This window comes from Oncorhynchus clarkii, chromosome 6 (genome assembly GCF_045791955.1).
Source record: "Oncorhynchus clarkii lewisi isolate Uvic-CL-2024 chromosome 6, UVic_Ocla_1.0, whole genome shotgun sequence".
NCBI lineage: Eukaryota > Metazoa > Chordata > Actinopteri > Salmoniformes > Salmonidae > Oncorhynchus > Oncorhynchus clarkii.
This window is the reverse complement of record NC_092152.1, coordinates 63,053,285-63,067,672: the sequence shown is the minus strand read 5'-3', so window position 1 is coordinate 63,067,672 and position 14,388 is coordinate 63,053,285. Positions and strand designations below refer to the sequence as shown.

Here is a 14,388-nt window from a genome sequence, read left to right as displayed (position 1 = left end):
GCAGTATGGCTGGTGGCATTGTCATGCTGGAGGGTCATGTCAGGATGAGCCTGCAGGAGGGTACCACATGAGGGAGGAGGATGTCTTCCCTGTAACGCACAGCGTTGAAATTGCCTGCAATGACAACAAGCTCAATCCAAGGATGCTGTGACACAACGCCCCAGACCCGGACGGACCCTCCACCTCCAAATCGATCCCGCTCCAGAGTACAGGCCTCGGTGTAACGCTCATTCCTTTGAAGATAAACGCAAATCCGACCATCACCCATGGTGAGACAAAACCGTGACTCATCAGTGAAGAGCACTTTTTGCCAGTCCTGTCTGGTCCAGCGATGGTGGGTTTGTGCCCATAGGTGACGTTGTTGCCGTTGATGTCTGGTGAGAACCTGCCTTACAACAGGCCTACAAGCCCTCAGTCTAGCCTCTCTCAGCCTATTGCGGACAGTCTGGGCACTGATGGAGGGATAATGTGTTCCTGGTGTAACTCGGGCAGTTGTTGTTGCCATCCTGTGCCTGTCCCGCAGGTGTGATGTTCGGAAGTACCTATCCTATGCAGATGTTGTTACACGTGGTTTGCCACTGCGAGGACGACCAGCTGTCCGTCCTGTCTCCCAGTAGCACTGTTTTAGGCGTCTTACATTACGGACATTGCAATTTATTGCCCTGGCCACATCTGCAGTCCTCATGCCTCCTTGCAGCATGCCTAAGGCACGTTCACGCAGATGAGAAGGGACCCTGGGCATCTTTCTTTTGGTGTTTTTCAGAGTCAGTAGAAAGTCCTCTTTAGTGTCCTTAAGTTTTCATAACTGCGACCTTAATTGTCTACCGTCTGTAAGCTGTTAGTGTCTTAACGACTGTTCCACCGGTGCATGTCCATTAATTGTTTATGGTTCATTGACCAAGCATGGGAAACAGTGTCTAAACCCTTTACAATGAAGATCTGTGAAGTTAGGGGATGAAAAAGGGACTTTTGTTTTTTTGCTGAGTTTACGTCACAGAAGACTGAATTATAACAAAACCGTTTGACATAGAAACACCGGATTTTCGTTTTATTTTTTTTATTTTTTATTCCTGTTTATCAATTATTAAATGATTAAATAATTCCATCCATGAGGCCACTAGAGGGCAATTTGATCACACATCACAGGCCCTTCTTTGGTAATCATGTGAGACCTTTAGGATCGATGCCTAACACAACACAGAAATTGGTCATGAAACACTTAGTTCCGTCAGGGATGCACGATAACATGATTGGTCGATACTTCCTGATTGTGGTCCTCTGGCTGTGGTCAATCACTGGCTTTGATTATTAGTTCCTGCCAAGATTGATTGTTACTAACAGCTCGGTGATGAAGGTGGTTGTTCCATCAGAGGACCATCATCACAACTGATTGCACTTTTATTTATAATTATTCTTCATGGCTTCACACGCAGTGTTGGTGAACTCCTCCCTCCCTCACCACTAATTTCCAAGTTTTGTTGTTAAATTGGTCCTTTCCTCTAAGGATTTATGTGCATTAAGCAGTGTTAACGTTCAACAGGTTTCCTTTTGGCTGGCTAGTCTGGGTAGAGAAAAGATAAACAATGACACAGTAGCTCAAACAGTGACAAATTGTCCCCTTTTCATGCATTCGATTCGTAGATGTATTATTTTTAGCTGGCATTTACAGTCAACATCATAGAGCTCCCTTCCCACAGTGCTCTGAGAAAATGATGGGTCTCTGTGGAAATCTGCCTGTCAGTCAAATGGATAGCCAGGGAGGTTAGTGGCAGGCTGACATTCCGTCTTAGTGCTGAGAGAGAGAGAGAGCGAGAGAGTCCACTTTTCAAAAGGCAACTCGCATGAAGTTATTTAATCTCCTTCTTCTCCCTCCCTGTCCTCCCCATTGTTTGCTGTGTTTTGATTGGCTCAGGGAATACAGCCTCCTCTCTCTGCCCGCCGCCTCTCTGGTTGTGTTTTAGCTCAGGGGATTGGAGAGCCGTGAATTCATTCCAGGCTGAGGATTCACCCCCCTCACCTCCTCACCGCCCGCCCCCTCCTGCCAAACCCCTGAACAGAGCACAGCAGTCCCAGATTCTCGGAGCCGTGCCTATTTCCCCCAGGCTCGCCATCCGGGCCGGGCCAGGCTGTGGTGGTTGCGTTGTATTGTGAGGCGGCTTGGCTCAGAGCCGTGGCTCTCTTCAGGGAGGAGATGAAGGAGGACAGAAGGGAGCACCAGGATATGCTGCAAATGATGTCTCTGGGATCTTAAGCTCGATGTTATGCTAAGCTCCCTAAATGTAATTAACAATTTAATGGGAATCATGTCAAACAGTTCCCTGGGTGTCCCTCACTGGTGATAATCTGGCTAAAACTCTGTATGTCTCTGCTCCCCCTCCCCATCCAGCCCCCTACTCCAAGCTTCTGGCGACTTGGCTTAAAACTCTGTGTGTGTCTGTTCTTGTCCCCTTTTCTATCCCCCCTCAGCCCCCTACTCCAAGCCTCTGGTGACCCTGGAGCCAGACTCCAACCTGCGGCCGGGTGACGAGGTGGCGCTGACCTGCGTGGCGTACGGTGGCTACCCTGAGGCTGACGTACTGTGGCAGGACGGGGGCGGGCACAACCTGACAGACAACGTCACCACCTCCCTGGTGGCCAATGAGGAGGGGCTGTTCAGCATGCTCAGTGTCCTGACTGTCACCCTGGAGCCCAATAGCACTTACAGCTGCAGACTGACCAACCCATTATTGGGCGAGGACGGCCACGCCTCCGTCACCATCACAGGTGTGTGTGTTAGTGTGTCTATGTGTATCTGTGTGTCTGTGTGTCCCATTGCTGTCTGTCTTCCCCAAACAAAGGCCCTAGCCTACTTTCTGGAAAGTTAACAAGCTAACATTCAGAGACTTCCCACAGTGTTTTAATGTTGCCAGTTCAGGATAATCTTGTTTTCAGTCACACAGGAGCACAGCTGCCTATTAAAGTCTTGTATGCATTTGTAAATCAATCCGTCAGTCAAATGTTATGCCTTGAATTTTCAGCTAGCTGTTCAGAGCGCCACAGAACTGAAGGGAAATAATGAAATGTTCAATTATGCTCCAATAAGCCTAACCATCAGTTTCCACACATCGTTAAATCACATCAGTGGGTAATTATTTCCCAGATGATTCCTATGAAACAAAAATAACTACTCATCTGACATTTGGTAATGCTAGAAGGTGATAAAGGATATACAATAATATTAGAGCTAAATGGAAGTAATGGTGGTGCAGCAGCTGTACAGCCTACAGAGCAGACTCCCAGCTCTAGCCTGTCTCTCAGCTGAAGCTACAGACAAGGTCTGCCAACCAGGAAGTGGGTCAATATGTTTACATTGCTCTTTTGGGGTGAGTGGTGTATTCTCTTCCTGGACTGTGTGAGTGGTGGCTTTGTGTGGTGGCCCTGGGATCTTCTCTGTCCCATCCCCAGTCCCTGTCCCCCTGTCCCCAGGCTGCCTTACTGGTGTACGTAATGTTTAGCGTTTGGAGTGTTTAGTGTGTGTCTGACCAGCCAAGGCTGGCTCTCTAATGGGAGCAGTGCTGTGTGAAATGGCTCATAAATAAGAAGAGGTGGTCGGGACCTGCTCTCTGGGCTGGAGCAGAGCTGGGGAGGGGGAGGACACCCTACGCCCAGGTCAGGGAGTGTGTGTGCTGTGTGTGTCAGGTCAGTAAGTGCCGCTCCGCTGGGCTGGGAAATGACTGCTGTTTCCGTGCTGCTGGGGCCAGCAGGGCCCTGAGCCTGATGGCCTATTCCACAGCTCCACACTCTACAGTCATGACAAGGCCTCCGGGGTATTACAATGTTGCTAAATCCACAGTAGGAAGAGACATGACATGAAGAAGTCAACAAGTCAACAACAAACAAGTCAACAACTATGGCCGTTAAGACCATAGTATGATTACTGTTTACATGTTGCAGTAGACTTTCGAGAAATGGAACTACTGGAGACTATTGCATCTTGTAGTTTTAGTAAAGGACATAGATATGCATAGAAAGGCTCTCTCTGTTGAAAGAGAACGTAAGGCTGATTAGGTGCCTGTCTAAAGCATTCTAGACGTTGCCTCAGGCGGTGAACTGTTTCAGATCATAGAGTTATATCAGTGGTCCAGATCTATAGAGTTGATGGGGAAGATAGAGGTGAATCCTGACAGAGCAGAGGAGGAAATGGACATAGGAGCGATGATCTGAAGCAGTATGAAAGGACTGAGAACTAGGTATGGTTGTGATCTTCGTCAGTCGGTGTGTCAAGGAAGAGTTCCTCTCAGACTGAGCAGTTGTTCCTCATCCAACCCGAAACCCAGCAGAGCACCTGTTCTGTTAGACTAGTGGAAAGCCTTTGTTCTCCACAGAGAGGCAGTTTGTGTCGAGCGCAGAAACCTGCTGATAACGAAAAGTGATCTGTTCAGCTCAGTGGAAAGGAAGGAATTACCCACGCTCTGAAGCTGTCCTAGAGAAAAACCAGGCAAGGCTACGGAGAATAACACAGCCAACCTATGAAAGGGAATAGACCAGCCAAGAAGAAAGAGAGACCGAGGGATGAGAGAGAGAATGAGAGATCGAAAGAGAGAAAGGATGGAACAAACCCAGAGACAAAGCTGCAAAGCTTTTGATTAAAGCCATGGAGTGGCCAGGATCTGAGCGCTCTGGGGCTAGTTGGAGAATATTCATTTATCTCACTCTAACCAGCACAGCTTGATGATGGCCTAACTTGTTAGTAAACAAGTGGCAGATTTATTTTTGGTGTGCCGGGATACAAGGGGCTTGTTTGATATGAAAATGTATTTGCATTTGTTTACAACAGCTGCTGTATGCTTAACAACTTCTGTAATTAATTTTGACCTAGCAGAACTCTTCTGGAGTGTGTGCTGAGCAGAGTTTATATAGTAAATATACTGGATAATCACAGCACTGCACCCACCGCACACCAGACTGAGGCAGGCTGAGAATCCTATTATAGGGAGGGGTGAAATCTCCTTAAGATTCCAAATGGACTATTCCCCACCCAATAGGAGAGAGAGGGAGGGAGGGAGGGAGGGAGGGAGGGAGGGAGGGAGGGAGGGAGGGAGGGAGAACAAGCACATGAAAATTTCACACTTTCCTCAATCTCTGATTGAAAAATTACAATAGTAATACAACTCTCCCCTGGGAAAAGAAATAGTTTGACAAGGTTAATTTGGAGACAATGAACCTCTAACTGTACAGAACAGTGTGTGGGGTGTGTGTGAAGCCATGTGTTGAGACGGTATGGGTTAAGAAGTTATGCTTGTGAACCACGCCATCATCATTAGCACCACTGTCAATAGTAGTACCTCCCCCATGACATAACACATGCCTGGCTAAATACTGCATACACAATACTGCCATTTACAACTGAACTATCTCGATGCAGGTTAGAAGAGGTCATGTCCCGCTTGAGCCCTGACTGACCGTATCATGTGTTGGTTCAACAGCTGTTGGGAGAGAGACCACAATGTGTGTTGGTAGTAGGATATTGATGGATGTAGCAGCAGGATACAGTAGGATCCAACTTGGAACAGACACAAAGAGATGCCTGGCATCCAACGTCCATGGACAAGACAAGAGGCAGCAGCTGCAGCAGTCCTTGTATGAACCCAGGCAGGCTGGCAGGCTGCCTCCCTCCTCAGCCTCCTCTCTGCCTCCTCAGCCTCCTCTCCCTCATCTCCCTCCTCAGCCTCCTGTCTCCCTCCTAAGCCTCCTCTCCCTCATCTCCCTCCTCAGCCTCCTGTCTCCCTCCTAAGCCTCCTCTCCCTCATCTCCCTCCTCAGCCTCCTCTCTCCCTCCTCAGCCTCCTCTCTCCCTCCTCAGCCTCCTCTCCCTCCCCTGCCTCCCCAGCCTGCTCGGCTATACTACCATCCTCCTGGCTGAAAGCAGCAGAGGCAGTTTGAGCAGCTCAGTCTAAGACAGACTAAACCCACCTCTGCTCCCCCTCCCTGCCCACCCTCTCTGCCACTTTGCTGTCCTCAAAAAAGAATAATGCCCTTTGAGCTTTATGGACATGCTGTCTGACTAATATCATTTTTAGCGCCGCTGGCAGAACGCAGAGCTTTAGATATGTATCCCTACTGTGGGAGCTGAGAGATGGCAGTATGGCTGTGGTGGCGGTGGGGGGTTTAGGCCTGTCACTGCCCAAGCCCTCTGTCTCTGCTCAGCGGATGAGAGCACCATTGTCTCTCCGCAGCTCCCAGCAGCAGGATAAGATCGAGATAGAGAGGGGAGGAGAGAGGGGGAGTGAGGTTTGGGCTGATGACAGAGAGGGAGATGGAGACGAGAGCAGAGAGTGTTTGCTAAGCTCTGAGCCGTGGCACCAGGGCCTGACAGGCAGGCAGGGAGATGGAGTCACTGACAGGGAGGGAGGGAGGGACAAACACACTCACTTGACTTTTTTCCCCCTACTAGCTCTGACTTTGCTGATAGCTACTTTATTGAGAAGAAACTGACTTACTATGACTGAGATATGTGGTTATCCCACCTAGCTATCTTAAGATGAATGCACTTACTCCAAGTTGCTCTGCATAGGAACGTCTGCTAAATGACTAAAATGTAAATGTAATGTAAATGGGTGAAGGGAGGGAGACGGAGGGAGAGAGGGAGATCGCCCAAGCTGTGCTGCTGAGCTCGTCCAATCTGCTTTGCTCTGCTCTCCAGAGGATTGGCCAGCTCCATCAACTTCATGGGAGGCCTCATCCACGGCTCCTGAAAGAACCAACTCTCCACCAGAATTACAGTACAATACTCTCTCTCTCTCTCGCTCTCCATGTTTCTCTCTCTCGCTCTCTCTCTCTCGGCCTCTCTCTCTATCGCTCCCTCCCCCACTGTTTCGCTCTCTCTCGCTCTCCATGTTTCTCTCTCTCACAGCTTCTCCCTCTCTCTCAGCCTCTCTCTCTCTCTCTCTCACTGTTTCTCTCTCCATGTTTCTGTCTCTCACAGCCTCTCCCTCTCTCTCAGCCTCTCTCTCTCTCACTGTTTCTCTCTCCCTGTTTATCCCTCACGTTTTCTCTCTCTCCCTGTTTCTCTCTCTTCCTCTTTCTCAAACACACACTTTACACCTCGCTCCCTTTCACACTCACATCCACGCCTCAATAGCTCCATGCACACTCCAACATGACTCTTAATAGGCAGAAGAGACAGTGTCACACAGGTGCTAATGGGCAGTCCTAGCACAGCCTTTCCATTTGCAGCAGACAGCATAAAGCTTTGCTGTGTTTTTCCTTCATTACGTTTGTGCTAGCCTCTTCCCTTTTTCCCTGACTGTGTTATTACCTGTTCTGGGTGCTTGTTCCTGACATATGTTGTCGTCTAAATTGGTACCTGCCAGTGCCCTGCTTGCCAAGCTTACGCAAGCCCAAAAAAACAAGTAAGCAAACGAAAGCAAGCTAAAAACAAAACACTGTATTACTCCTTGTTCTCAACTCAACTTTTTTACAGGGCTAATTTAAATGCAATTAACGAAGCCTTTGGAAAAGGAGGAAAACAGCAGTATGAATGAATCCGTTGTCAGCAGAGCAGCGAGGGGAACACTGTATTAATTACTGTCCAAACGCACAGACGGGTCTCTCTCTCTCTCTCTCTCTCTCTCTCTCTCTCTCTCTCTCTCTCTCTCTCTCTCTCTCTCTCTCTCTCTCTACCTCTCTCTCCCTCTCTATCTTTACCTCCCTCCCTCCCTGAATACACACTATCTTATCACGACCCCCTAGCACAACAACAACCAAATAGAGAGATGGAGTAATGGAGGGAGCAGTCTAAAACAAATTCAGGTAGGCCAATGGCAATCTTTGTAAGCACATTATTTCCTCTCAGGATTATGAACAGGGGCCACTTGCTCCTGTCACTGCCATGTTGAGTTGTTAAGTTGTTTGAATGTTTTCCTCCCTCCCTTGCCTTCAACATGGGGACGTTTTATCCCTGTATTATGGATTCACAGTATTATTTGGCATGCTCTCAGTCTTGTCGTTTGCAGCTCTGAGGGATTGTTGGGTTGAATGAGGGATTAGGGCCGGGCCAGTTCCTGCTCACTGCATTGCTCTTGTAGCATCTCAACAATCACAGAGATAAAATGAGCTCCCTCTCATTGTGTTGGGGATTTATGCCTTCCTGTTCCTGTTCACTGTTTTCGTCTTCACTGTCTCCTTTTGACATAAAAGGTCTATGCGATGGCTGAATGTCAAAATGTATTTTATGTCTGCAGTTGAAAATACAATGTTGGAGCGTTGCGGCCTGACTACCTCTGCTGTGAGTGGCTGTCTGGTAGTCTGTGTGCGTGTGTGGGCTTGGGCCTGCTGTGTGGTCCTGTCCTGTCCTCCCCCTCACCACAGGGGAGCCATCACCAGTACATGACTCTATAAGTGTCCACGGCCCCAGTCCCAGGCCACCATGGCATGACATTGGGCACGTCCTCCTCTCCTCTCCTCTCCTCTCCTCTCCTCTCCTCTCCTCTCCTCTCCTCTCCTCTCCTCTCCTCTCCTTTCCACACTGTGGAGTACTGTGACATCTTTATGCCTGCCCAGAGCCTGAAGGGAACCTGTCTCTTTACGCCCTGTACTCCTCTCCTGCTTTCTTTCTTCTTCAAGACAGATGATATTTATGGCTGCAGTAAAAGGGCAAAAGCCCTATTTTGTCATTGATCAGGCTCATTTTTTATTTTCCCTCCCAGAGTCACAGTGAGGGGGGACTGACTATCAGTGGGGTTGAGCCAAGGGGCCTGCAGTGTACATTTCACACAGTTGCTGTTTTATCCTGTAAGAGGGATTGGTTTCTGGAGGCCTGGCGTCAGCCTCTGCTTTACGATTTCAAATCATATTAGGTGCAGCCTTTTGAGAGACATTGGGCAGAGAATAGCCCAGAGAAAACGGTTGGGCATACCTTCAAAGGCTTGGTCGTTTAATTATTCATATCCATTTATTTTATGCTTAAACTCTACACCAGATCAGACCATGCATTGTTGTCCCACAAAATATGTTTTGCAACCTCCGTAAATCGCTTTGTTCTGGTGCCTTGAAACAGTCCAAATCAATGGCCACCCCTACACAAAGAGTATTGTCTAGCGTTGTAATGTCTTTTGAATTAGGAGGCGCTGAGAGACTTGGGCCCGTTCCTGGAAAAGGTAGCTCACCTCACTGATAGCTCTAGAGACCAGTAATTGATTACAAAGTGTGAAATGAATGAAAGTTAAGCATGGAGCTAGTGTGTCCGTCTCCCTGTAGAGGTGTGTTACTGGCCCAGGACTTTTCTTACTTCCCTCCCTGCAGCATGGACTTAAACGACTCAAAAGTGTTTGTTTACTGTCTGTAAATGTGACTGAAATGACTCGAGTAGACTCAACATTTAGTACTGCAGTCATCTGCCTTAATCTGCAGGGACAGTGTCATCACAGCCCTTTAACTCTCGAAACCAAATATTATGGTCCTACATTTGTGATGGAAGCATTGATTAGAACATGGCAGCCATCTTTGACATAGCCAAATGTGACCGGTGTGGAAAGAGGGAAGCTGTGAGGGCTAGGATCGCCTTCAGGTCACATTAACATCTCCTTCCTGCTGGTCTGGCTGGTCTTCTTTAGCCATGCCTGCCTTTGTCTCTGACTCCCTCCCCAACCCCACGCCTCTAAACGCCTGCATGACAACCTGCACCTCATTACAGAGAAACTGTCCACAGGGAAATGACGACTTATACTGCCTGTCATATCTATAATGTATCTGTCTGCCTACTTCCAGCCATTTACTGTACTGCTGGGGGATGAGCAGCAAAGCTGTAGTCTACTGCGGTAGTGAAGGTTTCTGATGCCATTGTTAGTGTCATTGTTGCCTCCAATGGCTCTGTTACGTCTGTGGTTATTTGGGGCCTCAACCGTGTACGGTAGACGTCCCTCGTTATCAAATAAGATGCAATTCCATTATGTTTGCCTTAAAAACATTACCGCGGGCATCCGTAGCAGAAATGGCTTTGAGAGAAATATCAAGATAAAATTAAAGCGATTCTAGCGAAATGATATTGAAATCCATAATAAGATAGTTTAATATCTTTGGTAACGAAAAATAACCAACCCAAGGCTTAAGGACTAATGCAACTTCATTTGAATTTCAAACTGCTGCTCCAGCATGATCCTACATTAGACACAGAGAGCATGACAATTTCCGGATAGACTTTCCAGAGCAACCAGTATATATCTGAGCCCTATGCCAACTGAGATAAATGCTAACCAAGTCAAGTCCTCTGCGCTTTAGCCATAGGCTGTGCCTTCTGTTAGACTCCTGGCTGGCCTGCTGGCTGGCTGGCTATAGAGATGGGGATGAGATAAATGACTGGTAGTGATTAGTTACACCTCTGCTAAATTACTTCTAGGTAAAGACTGAGGCCCTCTGTTCATTATGTCACAGCACATGGAAGCACATACAACATTATGGCCACATATACTGAGTATACCAAACATTAGGAACGCCTTCCTAATATTGAGTTGTATCCCCCCCTTTGCCCTCAGAAAAGCCTACATTTCGGGGCATGGACTCTACAAGGTGTCGAAAGCGTTCCACAGGGATGCTGGCCCATGTTGATACCCAATGCTTCCCACAGTTGTGTCAAGTAAGCTGAATGTCCTTTGGGTAGAGGACCATTCTTGATACACACAGGAAACTGTTGTGTAAAAAACTAAAAAAGAGCAGTGTTGCAGTTCTTGACACAAACCGGTGCACCTGGCACCTACTACCATACTCCGTTCAAAGGCACTTCAATCTTTTGTCTTGCCCGTTCACCCTCTGAATGGCACACATACACAATCCATGTCAATTGTTTTAAGGCTAAAAATCCTTCTTTAACCTGTCTCCTCCCTGATTGAAGTGGATTTAACAAGTGACACCAATAAGGGATCAAAGCTTTCACCTGGATTCACCTGGTAAGTATTTGTCATGGAAAGAGCAGTTGTTCTTAATGTTTTTTGCACTCAGTGTGGTCTTGGTGAAGGTCCTGGCTGCAGTGGTGATACACTTCTTCCTTCAGGAGTCAAATGCATCATGTCATGCGTCTGCAACCATGATATTGCCTGAGACTGTGATAGTTATAGTATGGCTGTGCTATACTAACTTGGAAATGTTTCCATGTCCTTTTGATTCAAAATTACTTGAGGGATATGGTCAGGGGGGCCACTTTGGTTTTAGAAGTGGGGGAAGGGACATAACCTGGCGGGGGATCTGGGGTCCTCCCCCAGAATTTTTTGGTGCATCTAAAGCTCATTTCCTGCATTTTTACACAAACTAGGTAAGAGAACATTATTAAATATGTTTAAATGATTAATAAGCTTGAACTAGATCAAAGTTAATTCAATAATACATATTGTGTTCCACCTTTAACCAATAGCCTAACAAAACTAAGACTTTTGATTGTCTTTATTAACATCCACTATATCAAATTTCTACCAGACCGACCAGCCAGCCCAGCCACCTGCACGCCCGACACCACCAGTCTAGTCAATAACTCAACTCTCTCCCAACACAATTTCCTTCCCAGTTCCCACCTTTATTTTTTTTTAATTCCCAAGGGAAAGGTTTGGAATCAACAAAAAAACACATACTGTACACCTCAAATATACATTAACACACAGAAACCGCAAATCCTCCATATAATTAATATCATGGGCCTAATGGTACTGTAAAGCTCTTTTTACTTGCAAACAATATAGCTGGGTCCCCCCGTCCTGTCCCTTGGGGTCTACGGCCCTGCAGCACCCCAAACCAACACACCCCACTCAGCTTTTGGATATTAGTGAAACATTAATTGATTGGTTTTGTGTGTGTTACGTAAAAGGCCAGAATGACAACTCCCAGGACGGCAGACCCTGAGGGCCAGGACTGAGCAACCCAGTAGCTAAGGATTGCCTAAATAAGTATCTCCTCAGACGTGGGCATGTTTTCAATACAGACTCCTTTAGTCATATTGTGTTCCATATAAGGCATCCCGACCTTATGAGAGTTGCCCAGTATACCTTTAATCTTGTAATAAATCAAATCTGGTGATAGATAACTTGACATCGTGGGAGGATAACCAACCTCCCAATGAATTTCTTAGCAGCTATACATGTTTTATAGACACTCTTATCCAGAGCGACTTACAGTAAGTAGCAAGTGAATACATTTTCATACTTGTTTTCTTTCTTCTCTGTACTGGTTCTCCATGGGAATCAAATCATCAACCCTGGCGTTGCACGTACCATGCTCTACCAACTGAGCCACACAGCTTCGTTACACAGTTTCTCCAGATATTAGTCACCAGTATCAACATTTACAAGCAAACAAAAACAGGAGTGAAGGGAGAATCTGTAGACATGCTGAAATAAAAGTACATACCAGAAATTAGCCAGCCTTCACAAGACAAACACATAGGCAAATCTGTCCCTTTTTGTGTTTTACAACTCCAGCAGAGGAATTACATTTATGAGTGCATGGTATTCAGTTTACCTTGCCAGCCCATCAGTACACTAAAGAGTAGCCTGTTTCTACTCTGCTTGCTTTTACAACTCGATGAAACAGCACAACACATACACACTGAACTATGCTCAACTCTCCCGTGCTGGTCCAGCCAGCCAGCCTTCCAGAAGCTTTACTTTCACACAGCCTGTTAGCCCACTCTGTGGTGTCCACAGTCCAAAATTCGGAATGAAGGCGGGACATGACCCCCCATCCCCAGTGAAAGTTGCGCCCCTGGATATGGTAATAGATCATACTTGTATATTTTGTAGTTAATGCAACAGTAAGGAGCAGTGTGCTATTTATATAGCTAATGAAGGATTTGGAGGGCATGTGTTTAAGATGGAACATCGCATAAGACACAGTTAATTTCTATTTAGAGAAGTGCAGAGAGAGAGAGAGAGAACAAAAAACGCCTCCCAGTGGCTTCAAAGGCCTGGGGCCCTGATTCCCAGAAGCCGTACAGTAGCTTAATGATCAGACACTGTGGTAATGGCGCTGAAAAATAGCAGTAACACACTATTTAAGATTAGCCCATACATTGTAAGCCTCAGCAATATGATTGGTTGTTATGGCCCTGAAAAACATTTCAGAACAGCATCAGTCTGAACAGTTAGGTTAGGATTACTCCTTTTATTGGCATACTTATCAGCATGAATTAATCAAGAATTCACCATTATGGTCATAATATAATGGTCAATGGGATTATGTGTTGAGCAGATTTCACATTGCCATATTTCCGTATGCTACTAATGTCTGTTCTCGAATTAAAGTATTGGTTCTTGTTCAGTATGACAGAGAAAAAGGCCTCATTAAGGCTCGCACACATTGCACCATATGTTGATCTGGTGTTCGTCTGCCAATCGTTCGGCACGCTGTGTTTTAGAGACCACCCGCTGGTGGACCCGCTGACTGACGACATTTTTACACGATTTAAACCAGGGTAGTCTCATGGCATACAGTCTTAAAGTTGAAATGTTGGAGAGTGTTAAAATACATTTAGCTTGACGTTGGTATTCATACTGTGGTCTCTTCTAAAGCAGCAGCCAGGAGCATCATGCTCTTTAAGTGAAGGGTGAAGGAAGAAGTGAGTGTAGTAATGCTCTGAGTGGACGTGGAGGTTACAGACCTCCTCCACCTTACTCTGCCATCTAAGTGGAGCGGAGGCTCCAGGAAGTCACATCCACAGCCAAACTGCATGTCAATTGCCAAGAAGTTCAAGTCTCTCTCCCTCTCTCTTCCTCTCTCCCTCTACCTCTCCCCCTCTCTCTCTCTCTCTCTCTCTCTCTCTCTCTTTCTCTCTCTCTCTCATACGCACATACAAATTGAATTTAAGTACATTTGACAAACTAAGGCTTCTGTTATCTACCTTTTTTGGACCTTATGTCCCTGTCAGCTCAGGAAAACATCCATATTATCACCACCCACCCAAAAATCTGTATTTAAGACTAGGAAATTAGTCATGCAGTAGAAGAAGTCACCAATTAGCATGTTTTACTCCAAAGCATTGCTTTGCATTTCTATGGAAACAAGAAACAACCGATTGCACCACTATGTTTGGGTTCAAATCATTCTTATTAAGACTATTTTTATTGTGAATGTGAGAATAAGTAGCTGTTTCCTAAAGATGTGCAGCTGTGTGGTTGGTGGAGACAGAGCTGGCCTGATACAGAGGCAGTGGCAGGGCCGTAGCTAGCTACTCCTGAGTGCTCTGAGAATATTCATCTCTTCAGTAACCACCAAAGACTGCAGCAGAGCAAAATGAGAAATGTTGTTTTATAATGAGAGCCTTAGGCAAAGATATACAGAGGCATGTCTTTTTAAGAAATCCTGTCATTATATATTCTCCTAGTGATACTGCAGAGAGGAGAAGGCATACTAAAGAACAAACTCACTCAAC

General features: G+C 46.4%; 1 protein-coding gene across 1 annotated transcript in view; it reads left to right on the top strand.

Moving 5' to 3' along the window:
- The window catches only part of LOC139411411 (CD276 antigen-like), an 81,864-nt gene that overhangs the window by 26,493 nt on the left and 40,983 nt on the right, over positions 1 to 14,388 (top strand). Inside the window, exon 4 of the mRNA XM_071157740.1 lies at positions 2,467 to 2,763. Within this exon, the coding sequence (XP_071013841.1) occupies positions 2,467 to 2,763 (297 nt within the window). The remainder of the gene's footprint in view (positions 1 to 2,466; positions 2,764 to 14,388) is intronic.